Raw genomic sequence first — 13,251 nt, forward strand, 5'->3', positions numbered from 1 at the left:
TGCCTGCCGCTCTGCCTACTTGTGATCTCTATCTCTCTGTTGAATAAATAATAAAAATCTTTAAAAATATATATTTTTTAAAAAATAAAATTTTAAAAAAAAGAACCTTTTCTCCTTCACTTTTCAAAAATGGTCAGTAGTCCTCCTGGTAGAACATAAACAGAAAAGGAACAGTGGTGCCACATAATCAATTACATATGGAATTTAAAACTCGAAACTATAGAGCTATAAGTCTATGTCTGCTGAATTACTATCCCTCTATACTTTTAAGAACTCAGAAAGTTGAAATTCTGTGACAGGTTCATGTTGAACAATATAATCGATGGAATTCTAAAGAGAACTTATGTGATTAATAAATGTTAAACTAATCCCTAGAATTCTTAGATTGTTAGATTAGTAAGTAAAAATGGGACTCTAATTTCTGATAACAAATGGTTTTGATTCTTAATATCTTGGTTTTATAAATATGCAGTGATAATCACAAATTAGTAACTGTATTTGAAATAGGAAAATTTGGGGATGTAATTATTTTCTTTTTTTTATTAAACCATCTAATTTTGTATTAGATATCAGTAGCTGATCTTCCTGGTTTAATAGAAGGAGCACATATGAACAAAGGAATGGGCCATAAATTCCTCAAGCATATAGAAAGAACCAAACAACTACTGTTTGTTGTAAGTCATATGTGTACCAGTGTAATGTTCAAATGAATGTGAAAATCAATGTGTTTAGTTTTCTTTATCTGATATGTCGTTTGCAAATATCTTCTCCCATTCTGTCAGTTGTCTTTTGATTTTGTTAACTGTTTCCTTTGCTGTGCAAAAGCTTTTGATCTTGATGAAATCCCAATAGTTCATTTTTGCCCTTGCTTCCCTTGCTTTTGGCAATGTTCCTAGGAGAAATTCTTTAGAATAATAAAATTAAAAGATAAGGTACTATCACATGTTATTCTACTAAGTGTTTAAATGGGAGTCAAATATAGTAAGTAATCTTCGTTTATAACACAGAGTGGAGATGGCATTACTATATCCGATGTAAGTTTGGCCATACTTATCAAGGTTTAATTCTTTAAGGCTGTCAACATACTGTTATGTTATTATAGAGTATCTCTTTCCTATTTCATTGATGGTGTTGGAGCTATTTATTAGATTGTCTGTATCTCATACAAATTGTTTTATCCATACTAGTTTTTTATTTCATTAATATTATAATTTCATCAGAATAATTATGGCTGTCTTTACACCACAGTTTCTCTTACTCATTTTGAATTACTGAATTAACAATGTATAGATTGAGAAATTATTTTTAGCTTGAGAAAGTTAAACATTTCAAAACAGAAATTTGTAGCTGTAGTTATGTCAAAAGCCGTCTCTTTCCATCTTTTTTTTAGGTTGATATTTCTGGATTTCAGCTTTCTTCCCAAACTCAATACAGAACTGCCTTTGAAACCATAATACTGCTTACAAAAGTAGGTTTTCTGTTTTACTGTGTTCTGTATTTGGTCTGACATGTAGGCATATAGAACTGTATTAGATAACAGATAATTAGAATGAATACATATTCTACCTCTACTTTTTGAAGCTTTGAAGTCAAAGAATCATCTAAGCTTGCTTTCTCCAGTTCTGTGTTAACCCACGCTTCAACCTATTAAAACCAGTGAAATTCTCCTTTATTTTAAATCTCTGTTACATACTTCTCAGACTTTATTCTTGCTTGAACTTTTATTCCTACTTTTTTAGACTATTTCTCAGTCTGTTTTTTTTTTTTTTAAGATTCTTTTTATTTATTTGACAGAGAGATCACAAGTAGGCAGAGCAGCAGGCAGAGAGAGAGGGAAGGGGAAGCAAGTTCACCGCTGAGCAGGGAACCTGATGCAGGGCTCCATCCCAGGACCCTGAGATCATGACCTGAGTCAAAGGCAGAGGCTTAACCCACTGAGCCACCCAGGCGCCCCTCGTCTTTTTTTTTTTTTTAAGAAGATTTTATTTATTTGAGAGAGAGTGTGAGTGGGGTGAGAGGCAGAGGGAGAAGCAGCTCTCCATTGAGTAAGGAGCCTAATGTGGGGATTGATCCTGGGACTGTAGGCTCATGACCTGAACCAAAGGCAGATGTTTAACCAACTAAGCCACCCAGGCACCCCTCAGTCTATTTTTTTGCTTTTTTCTGTTCATTCCTTAGATAGCATTCCGTTACAGTTAATACACCGATGACTGCCAGATCTTTCTGATTGATACCTACGTCTTCTGGTCTTGCTTTAGACCAGCCAACTAATGGATATCTTTCACTGGCTGTCACATTACGTTCTCAAACTTAATATGCATACAACTGAACTTTAATGGTTTTGTAAACCAGAATCCTGGGTGTTAGTCTCGCTTCTTTCTTTCTCACCATCTGCATTAAGCCCTATCACTTCCATATCCTAAATCTTTGAAATTCATCTATGTGTCTTCATCCACACTGTTATAATCATCAGCCCTCCTCACTAGAATGTTTTAAGTATTCCTATGTCACCACATTGCTTCCAGTCTCACTTCTCTCCAGTCCATTTTTTAAAATTGAAATGTAGTTCACATACAAAGTTACAGTATTTTCAGGTGTATACAACATAGTGATTCAGTAACTCTATATACATCATGCTATGTTCTCCACAAGTGTACCTTCCATCTGTCACCACACAATGCTATTATAATACCATTCTCTAGGGGCGCCCCGGGGGGCTCAGTGGGATAAAGCCTCTGTCTTCAGCTCAGGTCATGGTCCCAGGGTCCTGGGATTGAGCCCCGCGTCTGGCTCTCTGCTCAGTGGGGAGCCTGCTTCCCCGTCTCTCTCTCTCTCTCTCTCTCTCTCTCTGCCTGCCTCTCTGCCTACTTGTGATTTCTGTCAAATAAATAAATAAAATCTTAAAAAAAAATAATACCATTCTCTAGTTCTATATTTTTTATTCTATTTTATATTTTTAAATATGGCAGCTAGAGTGATATTTGTGAAAAAACCAAGATAATGCTTGTTCTTTGCTTAAAATACTTCAGTGGGGGTGCCTGGGTGGCTCAGTCAGTTACGCCTCTGCCTTAGGCTCAGGTCATGATCTCGGAGTCTGGGATCAAGCCCCACATCAGGCTCTCTGCTTACTGGGGAGCCTGTTTCTCCCTCTCCCTCTGCCTGCCACTCTCTTTCCCTCGCTCAAATAAATAAATAAATAAAATATTTTTAAAAAATAAAACACTTCAGTGATTCCCCCCCTGTTGTTAGGTTGAAGTCTAACTCTGAATGTGGTTTTTGAATTTGGCAAGGGTTGGCTCCTAGCAGTTCATCTCTGCCCTTCCTGCCTCACTTTTTATTCTTAGCCACATGATTTCTCTCTAACACAGCATGCTGTTGCTTACCTCCAGGACTTTTTATATCTTGTCACTTTTTTCCTGTGAGTATTTGAATACGGGTTTCTATATGGACATGTTTTCATTTCCCTTGGGCATATATACCTAGGAGTAGAATTGCTAGATAATATGGTCAGTCAATGTTTAACACTTTGAGGACCTGACAGAATTTTAGAGTGGCTGAACCATTGTACTCCTTTATAATCACACTAGCAAGGTATGTGAGGGTTCTAGTTTTTCTACAAGAATGCCAAAACTTGTTCCTTTGTCTATGTTTTTTATTTTTAGTTATCCTAGTAAGTGAGGTGGTATTTCATTATGGTTTTGACCTGCATTTCTCTAGTGACTAATGATGTTGAGCATCCTTTCATGTGTTTATCAGCCATTTTTATGTCTTTGAAGAAATGTCTGTTCACATTCTTGGTGCATTTTTTAAGTTGGGTTACTTATCTTTTTTTGTTGTTGTTGAGTTGTAAGAGTTCTGTATATTTTGGATACAAGTCCCTTATCAGGTACATGTCTTGTAAATATTTCTCCCATTTCTTTTGTCTTCACTTTTGTTGTTTGTTTGTTTTTAAGATTTTATTTATTTATTTCAGAGAGAGTGAGTGCATGAGCAGGGGAAGGGGCAAAGGGAGAGGGAGAAACAGACTCCCCGCTGAGCAGGGAGGCTGACAGGAGGCTCCATCCCAGGAACCTGAGATCGTGACCTTAGCCAGAGGCAGATACTTACCCATTGAGTCATGCAGGTGCCCTTGTCTTCATTTTCTTTATATTATTTGAAGCACAAAGGTTTATATTTTAATGAAGTTCTTTTTGTCTATTTTTGTCTTTTGCTTGTGCATTGCTGTCACAACTAAGAAACCATTTCCTGGGGTGCCTGGGTGGCTCAGTGGGTTAAGCCTCTGCTTTCGGCTCAGGTCATGGTCCCAGGGTCCTGGGATCAAGCCCCGCATCGGGCTCTCTGCTTGGCAGGGAGCCTGCTTCCTCCTCTCTCTCTGCCTGCCTCTCTGCCTACTTGTGCTCTCTGCCTGTCAAATAAATAAATAAAATATTTAAAAAAAAAAAAACCACCCATTTCCTAATTTATGGTCATGAAAATTTACTACTAAGCACACTTACTTTTTCTAAGAATAATATAAATATAGCATTAGACTGTTACTATTTACTTCTGAATTTTATCAGTGTGCTTAATAGAAGTCTAGATATCTGTATTTGGTCCTATGTACAAATCACTATGTCTCTAAGATGTCATTTGAATTAAAATATATTAACATGTGACCTAACCAGTGAGCATTTTATGAATTTTCTTTGTCATTTAATTTTGTGGTTGTTGAGGTTTATTGAATTTCAGAAATGTCAGTGGGCTCTAGATTACCCAGGCCTACAAAGTAAAGAAAGATATTACCAAATAGGTAATCTATATATTTATTTTAATAAAATTACTTGTTTTTTGTTTTTTTGTTTTTTTTGGAAGGAATTGGAGTTGTACAAAGAGGAACTTCAGACAAAACCTGCACTTCTGGCAGTTAATAAAATGGACTTGCCAGGTGCTCAGGATAAATACCATGTACTGATGAATCAACTCCAAAATCCTAAAGGTAAACCCATTTGTTCTTTAATGCCAATTTAATGATTACCTATTGCGTGCAGAAAGTGCTAAGTGGTGTAATCAATGCAAAAGAAAACTGATAATTGCTACTCTTAAAAAAAATTATGTTTGAAGAAAGAACACATTAATATGAAACTTTAAATAACATTGTAACATAATACTTATCAAGTTTCAGAACTGTGATATGGACAGTAAGTTAGCAGAGACAAAAGGAAAAGTCGGGCTTCATAAAGAAGTGAAATTTAAACTAGGCCTTTAAAGAGTTAATGGGAGTTGGATCAGAAGAGAAGAAAGTCAGCATCTACCTATAAATTCTTTTACTTTAACATACTTCACAAGTTCTAGACCTTCATTCCCCTAATACACTATAAATTTAAAACCAGAGCAAATAGTTCTAAAGAGATATGTATCTTTGCAATGCCAGCAAAGTACCCTGAAGAGTCCTAATTTCTAAAAAGAACTTATGTACCTACATATGTGTGACATAGAATAATAGTGCTGTTGTTGCAAAAGGATTTATTTGTTTGAAATTTGTTCCCAAATGGACCACTTCGTGTAAAGGAACTTAAAGGGACTCTCCATAGTTTTGAATATTGACCTTTGCAGAACACTTCCTATCCTACAGTAATGATGCTTTCATTTTTCTGAATCTAGAAGAGGAGAAAAAGTCAGGTGGATAGAAGGTGTCTAATATGTTTTTAAATGGTACTAATTCCCTGTTTTTATCCTTCTATAGAAATGGGGAAAATAAGTTATAGTATACTGGGGCTATCACACAGCACCAGAAGATCCTTTCTCCCTTACAGAAATCTTTCCCTTGCATAATTTACGTATTGGAGCTGTCCTTGAGTTAATAAATTACTTTCAGGATATAAATATTCCTGGAAATACTGAGTACTCTTTATTCTATAATGTCACTTGCTTTATGAGGTCATTAGATCTATTTGCTAGTTGGTCTTGCAGAAAAGGGAATTTACAGAGGAGGTGTCAAAAGGGAGAGTAACTCAAGAGTTTGTGCTATTTTGGTCTGTCATAAAACAAAATACAGTGACCTCAGTGATAATTCCTGAGTTAACATCTTTGGACTTCTTTGAGGATGTTCGAATCTCACAAATGAAGTTCCGTGTTTACTTGTACAGTCTCTTTCAGTCCAGCCTTTCCAGTGCATATCCATGTTAACCCATCCCATCAATGTGCTGTCTCCCTTCCCATTGTCTTGAAGGCAGGGAAGAGGAAAAAGTAATATAATAGCTGTCAGCCCCTGTGGGGTGATAGATTGAACTCATCTGAAATGATTTCCCATTAAAATGTCCCCACACCCCTTTCAATTTTAGTACAGCTCCTAACGCCAGAGCCTGTAGTTTAGGGTAGTTTAGTAGTTAAAGCCTGTAGTTTAGGGCAGCTAAAGGCCACCTGTGTATTGAGGCAAGTGACAAAATCCCAATCATGAATGATGTTATTTTTATACATACGTCTTTTAGAAAATCTGTGTTGCCTGACTTCATTGAGCTCCTCCGAAAAAGCAAATTTTTTGCTTCTGTAAATAGAGCATGTGTGATTTATCTTTTATTTTTACTTAATTTGGTTTAAAATATATTCATCCAAAAAATATTTGCTAAGCACCTATCATGTGCTTAGAATCTTGCCATTGTCATTTGTAAAAACAAAAGTTTCTGAGAGGTTATTAATGAGGGAAGGAAAAAAAGAATAATACTAGTTTTTAGTACCTTGATTCATAAACCTCTAATATAGTTTTAATTTACTTTCAAAGACAATGAAAATCAGCTTAGTTTTGTGCTCCTTGTTTCAGATTTTCTGCATCTATTTGAAAAAAACATGATTCCAGAGAGGACCATGGAGTTCCAACATATCATCCCCATCTCTGCAATTACAGGAGAAGGAATTGACGAATTAAAGAACTATATAAGAAAATCTCTAGATGAACATGCCAATCAGGAAGATGATGCATATCATAAGAAACAGTTGCTTAACTTACAAATTTCCAGTACAATATCTTATAGTGAGCCACCACCAAAAAATTATTAGCCCCAGATAGATGTAATTTAAATCTATTAAAAATGATACTGAGGGGCACCCGGGTGACTCAGTGGGTTAAACCTCTGCCTTCGGCTCAGCTCATGATCTCATGTCCTGGGATCGAGCCCTGTGTCGGGCTCTCTGCTCTGAGGGGAGCCTGCTTCCCCCTCTTTCTCTGCCTGCCTCTCTGCCTATTTGTGATGTCTCTCTCTGTCAAATAAATAAATAAAATGTTTTTTAAAATTAAAAAAAATTTTAAATGATACTGAAATTATATTCATTTGAAAGTTTTTCTACAGACATGTATTCTTTAGAAGGTTTATTAACCTTCTGCTATAAATGCCATCATTCAAGAACCATACCTTCTTGTTTTGTAGTTACGTGTATAGATAATAAAAAACTAAGACCTAGAAATGACAACTTATATTTTATGGCCAATCTACCCATAATAAAATCCTCTGATATTCCTGTAGTTATGACATCTCTAGTGAGATCATTTATATATATATAAACAGAAGAGCATTCTCTAGAATATTATTCAAATGAACAACCAGGTTTTGTTTGTTTTTGAGTCTGTCGTATACCTGGTTCTACTAATTATATAATAGTTACCTTTTTTGGAAAACTTCAAAAACCTAAATTTTAACGTATTTTCAGTAATAATAAAGATCACTGATAATATTTAACAGAAACCAGCAGGTAGATGATTATAGTTTCACCTTTTGGAAAACTTTCTTTCTTAATTATAAATCTTTTTTCCTGCTTTGGAGCAGTATGGTACATGTCTCATTTTCTTGAACTCAAATCTGCCTTGTTTTCATATTTTGGTAAAGAGAAGTAATAGGAAGAACAGATTTGAAACAATATTATCAATCATCAGTATACTGATATTAAAATTTCTAAATTTCTGTGTTTCAGAAATACAAATTGGACATTTTCTCTTCATCAGTTTTATTATAAAATATATATGTTCATTGTAAGAAATAAAACATAAACCACCCAAAAGCATATAAAGGAAAACAACTTCCCATCTTCCTGCACTGGGCCGTCTCATCCTTCCCAGAGAAAACCACTGTTAATAATTTCTTATTTCCAGCAGAATTTTTTAATTGATTTATCTTTTTACTCAAATGAGTTCATTATATAAACCTTTTCTGAGTTGGGTTTTTTTTTGTTGTTGTTCAAATAGTAGCAAGTTAATGAGCTTTTAAAATTAGTTCTTCAAAGCTGCTTTTAAATTATTAGAAATTTTTTTGGAATTTAAGCCTCCATGAAGCTTTTACATATGGTTATAGTATTACATAAAAATCATGTCCGTATAGTTCTTAAATTTCTTCTGATGTGACAATGTGAATGAGTGTTTACAAGTATTATTTCACTTTTATTTGTTCTGTTTTCTGTTCTCCACTCCCACCTCCCATTCAGGGCCCCAATGGCTTTTTTTTTGTATTTCTTTTTCCTTCATTGCACAGGTATTTATTGAGTATCTCCCATCTGTCAGGCACTGTGCAAGGCACAGCATGTACAGTGTTGAAAACAGGACCTGCTGCCCTTACGGACCTCACATTCAATAGCAGAAACTGCAGGGGATTAGAATAGTCTGGTCTTGCTTTACAGCGAAGAAGTAAGAGTGAGGAGAGCATTCGGAATTTGAACATCTGTACTGATCATTCTGATCATGTTTCATTTTGGGTATGTTTTACGTTTATAACTTTAGTATCGTTTTTCTCTTAACTTATATTATTTCCTAAATATATAGAAGCAGTAATGTGAGGACAATTTCATCAGGTGAATTTCTGAAGTTCTGACACCATAATCTTATTTTCTGCTGTGGCAAAGGATAGTAGATACGTGCTGAGAAATAAGAGGAATTACATCTTATTTGTTAGTAATGGCCAGGTCACTACAACTAAAGAAAGCATTGTGTTATGTAACTCACTAAATGTCTCATGGTTTATATTTTCTAGTTAATGAAAGTTGATAGTTGAGGGCGCCTGGGTGGCTCAGTGGGTTAAGCCACTGCCTTCAGCTCAGGTCATGATCTCAGGGCCCTGGGATCGAGTACCGCATCGGGCTCTCTGCTCGGCGGGGAGCCTGCTTCCCTCTCTCTCTCTCTGCCTGCCTCTCCGTCTACTTGTGATTTCTCTCTGTCAAATAAATAAATAAAATCTTTAAAAAAAATTAAAAAGAAAGTTGATAGTTGATTTTTATTCTAAACAGAAGGAGAAAATCTGGATCCCTTTTTATTTTACAAAAAATACATTTTAAGAACTTAAAGATTTATTTTGAAATCAATATTAACATCTCAGATGTCATTTATTTTGTCCTTAAGCAAGATTTTTTTTCACTTTTACCTTTCAAAATATATATACTTTTTGAAAGACTTAATTTTTATATTACTGAATAGCCAAGGTATCAGTGTGCTGCATATACTAAATTTTTACCAAGTCCCAGTAGTTCTTGCAGAGCTTGTGTCAGATTGATTTACCATCATCGCTTCTCGGCCTTTTGGCTAAGATCAAGTGCAGATTGATTTACCATCATGAATTACAAGCCAGATCTGTCAAGTATTAAGTGCATTATACTGTGAAGCTGGATTCGTGCTTTGAAGATTTCACCTATGAATAAAAATTTTCCCAAAATATATTGTTATTTTTGCAATATATATCCATATTATTCATATCATTGCAAAATGAGCTTTATAGAAAATTAATGTTTTTGTTTAGATTTTATTTATTTATTTTAGCGCGAGTGAGCATGGGTGGGGAGAGGGGTAGAAGGAGAGGGAGAAAGAAGGACAAGCAGACTCTGCACTGAGGGCAAAGCCCTGTATGGGGCTCTGTCTCATAACCCTGAGATCATGGCTTGATCCAAAATCAAGAGTCAGCCGCTTAACCCTACTGAGCCACTCCGGATCCCCTAATGTTTTCTTTTAAGTGGTAAACATGTATTATCTAATTGGGGGGAATCTTCATAATGGGGAAAATCAGGTCAAAGGTATTTATTTTAGGTTTTATCTAGTTAGTTTTCTTGTAAAGGTGTATGTCTTAGCTCATTGTTTGCTTTGGGAAGATGGAGTACAGATATTCTTTTGAGAAAGTTAATGAAAGCAAAAGATTTCTTTTCTTGCCAACATGTGCATAAACACATGGAGTATTTTTTCTAAGTAGTTTCATAGGGTTTGCAGAGCTCAGATAAAAAAAAAAATAGTTAACAAAGGTAAGCTCCCTCTAGAAATTTGTAATATCATTAAGTTACATTAAAAATAATGTTTCTGGTGCCTGACTGGCTCAGTCAATAGAACATGCGACTCTTGATCTAAGGGTCGTGGGTCAAAGCCCCACATTAGATACAGAGCTTACTTTAAATAAATAAATAGATAATAAGTGACAGCTATTTTTGTTAAAAATGCTTATGCGTAATAAATTTTTTTAAATGTTTCAAAGCAGCAGCATAAGTTAGCTTATAAACTATAGCTAAAAAATGAAATGAAAGTTAGTAGTGGTGTAGATTGTAAACCTTACATAGAAGACATCTTATTTCAAAAACATGGAAACATTTTGTTTGAAGACCAAGTTGTGAGTTGAATTTGAAGTATATTTTTAAACCTTTGAGTATCTCAAATTTAATTTAAATCTGTCTCCCTTACAGATAGACAAGTGAAACAAATTGAGAAATGAGTACGTGGTCTGTGCTAGTAATCGTAATATCTAACACAGTAATATTTTCATATGCTGGGCAATGTATTGGGTTGTTCACAAATATCTCTTTTCAACACACACTATATTGTGCTCACTTCAGCAGCACATATACAAAAACTGGAATGATACAGAGATTAGCATGGCCCGTGCACAAGGATGACATGCAAATTCATGAAGCGTTCCATATATTTGGTGCTGTGAATTGTGTTAAGACTGATAAATCACAGACCTGTACCCCTGATACAAATAATACTTATGTATTAATAAAAAAAGATAAAAAAGAATTCAGCAAAAATGAAAAAAAAAACTACAAACTATATTGCCTGTGATCATTTACTATTAGGTGAATGGATGTTTGGGGTTTTTTTTGTTTTTTTTTTTTTTATTTGAGAGAACAAGAAGGAGTGGAGAGGAGAGGGGCAGAGGGAGATGGAGAAGCTGGCTCCCAGCTGAGCTCAATCCTGGGATCGTGACCTGAGCCAAAGGCAGGCTCAACTGACTGAGCCACCCAGGCGCCCCTGTTTTGAGTGTTTTTAACTTTTGGGGGAGTGTACTATATTTTGTAATTTTAAAAATGTCTTTGCCTTACAAGAGTTTATTCCTTGGGAATTAAGCCATTTAGATGAACTTAGTTAACAAATGTTGGCAGACAACATGCAGTAATATTTCCTGCAGAGTTAAATAAGAACGAAAATTTATTTCTTAAACAGCTATGTCAGAGAAGCATTTTGTTTGGGGTTTTTTGTTTGTTTTGGTTTTTGGTTTTGGGGTTTTTTGTGACTAGAGTTTGGCAGGGAGAAGGAAAGTATCAGAGAAGTCTCTTAACATTAAGTGGGTGTCATAAGCCAGTTGAAGGAAAAGCAAAATCAAGTAGGTGATAGGAATAAGAAAAGGAAAGAGAACAGAAAGAAAAGCAAGTATGTTGGAGAGTTGTAGTATTTCTCTGTGGATAATTCAGGAGTGATGTGGGTTATTGCCTCAGCTGGCTGTCAGATGTGTGAAGAAGCCAAGGGCAGTTTCAGCTACCATTTCTGACCATAACCAATCATTACTTTTAGGCGATTCTAATTTTTGTACTTTTACTGTTTCTTATTTTATGACTGTTGCTTAATTAATAGTTGTTGGGTACTTGGAAGACTTCAGGGGAAGCAATCAGTCACCTTTGTGTATATTATTAATGTCTTTATAATAGAAATTAAGTTTCATTGGGTTGCCCCAGATACTAAGCTATGCGAAGCCTAGCTATTATTTGAATCCTGTCCTCTGAAATACTTAGAATTTGAATTATACTTAAAAATACTTAATTGAATTATACTTAAAATACTTAAAAAAATACTTAGAATTTGAAGAACAGCAAATGTAGTTTATAAATAAGTAATTTTGGAGCAATATATGCCAAAGTTGGAGCTTTTTCTATTTGTTTTTTAAACTTAAGTGATTGAAGTTGAAAGGAAAGGACAAAACTTCCTTTGTTCATGGCACGTTTTAAAAAAAATTTATTTATTTATTTATTTATTTGAGAGGGAGAGAGACACAGCAGGGGGAGTTTGAGAGGGAGAAACAGGCTTTCTGCCGAGCAGAGAGCCCAATGCGGGGCTCAATTCCAGGACCCTTGGACCATGACCTGAGCCGAAGGCAGATGCTTAATGACTGAGTCACCCAGGCACCCCAGTGGCACATATTTTAACATATTTTTCTGAAGCTGCCAATTCTTCTGACCAGGGCTTTCATTTTCTTATTTGTTATCAAACATTATTACTGGTATTATTCCAGTATGAGAGGCTCTAAGAAGACCATGGTGTAATTTTCTTAAGAAAAAGGATATGAATTTCTTTTATTTTTTTATTTATTTTTCAGAGAGAGAGCCAGAGAGAGACCACAAGCAGGGGGGAGCAGCAGGCAGAGGGAGAAGCAGGCTCCTCGCTGAGCAAGGAGTCTGATTCGGGGCTTGATCCCAGGACTCTGGGATCGTGATCTGAACCAAAGGCAGTCACCCAACCAACTGAGCCACCCAGGCACCCCAAGAAAAAGAATATGATAATAAATCTAAAATATGCCTTCAGTTTTATTTGTATATGGTTTGCTGCAAATTGAGGGAGATTGGAAAACTTTAAATCAAGAGCAGGCATTGAATAGAAGCTTCCGGATTTCAGTGGATTTGCCACGTGATTGTGTGACAATAAGTAAAAGCCTCTGGTCAACAAAATCCTAAGGGGGAGAAATAAGAGTACTATAAAATACTTGAGGCTCAGTTTCAAAAACAAATCTTAATATGAACTGGTGCTACCTTGAGGTCAAGAGAAGTTATAAGAGCAATATAATGTGCACACATGGCCTTTCTTATAAAAATAGAAATCAGAAAAACTCAGCTGCTTTAAAGAATCACTAATGTCATAATTCCAAATTTGTAACACATTCATCAAAAGTTTAACATACAGGTTTATCTGTAAAAACTAGGTTAAAAATAGTGGTGGTCTAAGGAGAGGGTAATAAGCATGGTACATGACAAAGATTTACAACACCTGAA

The 13,251-nt window shown here is 35.4% G+C and overlaps 1 protein-coding gene and 1 non-coding gene across 3 annotated transcripts in view; both read left to right on the forward strand.

Moving 5' to 3' along the window:
- Positions 1-7,161, forward strand: part of GTPBP10 (GTP binding protein 10) — a 28,832-nt gene extending 21,671 nt beyond the window's left edge. Inside the window, exons 7-10 of one of the 2 annotated variants that reach the window (XM_045062687.1) lie at positions 567-674; positions 1,391-1,468; positions 4,852-4,975; positions 6,797-7,159. In XM_045062687.1, coding sequence (XP_044918622.1) covers positions 567-674; positions 1,391-1,468; positions 4,852-4,975; positions 6,797-7,032 — 546 coding nt within the window. In that variant the 3' untranslated portion in view covers positions 7,033-7,159. Of the gene's footprint in view, positions 1-566; positions 675-1,390; positions 1,469-4,851; positions 4,976-6,796 lie in introns of both variants that reach the window. The other variant, XM_045062688.1, reaches the window with a different exon arrangement.
- A 3,650-nt stretch (positions 7,162-10,811) lies between these two features.
- LOC123387082 lies at positions 10,812-10,915 on the forward strand. The gene has a single exon (XR_006601445.1). It is a non-coding gene; the product is annotated as a U6 spliceosomal RNA (small nuclear RNA).
- Positions 10,916-13,251: the final 2,336 nt, after the last annotated feature.

The sequence above is a fragment of the Mustela putorius genome, unplaced genomic scaffold (assembly GCF_011764305.1).
Source record: "Mustela putorius furo isolate JIRA1106 unplaced genomic scaffold, ASM1176430v1.1 tig00003845_pilon_pilon_pilon, whole genome shotgun sequence".
In the NCBI taxonomy this organism is placed as follows: domain Eukaryota; kingdom Metazoa; phylum Chordata; class Mammalia; order Carnivora; family Mustelidae; genus Mustela; species Mustela putorius.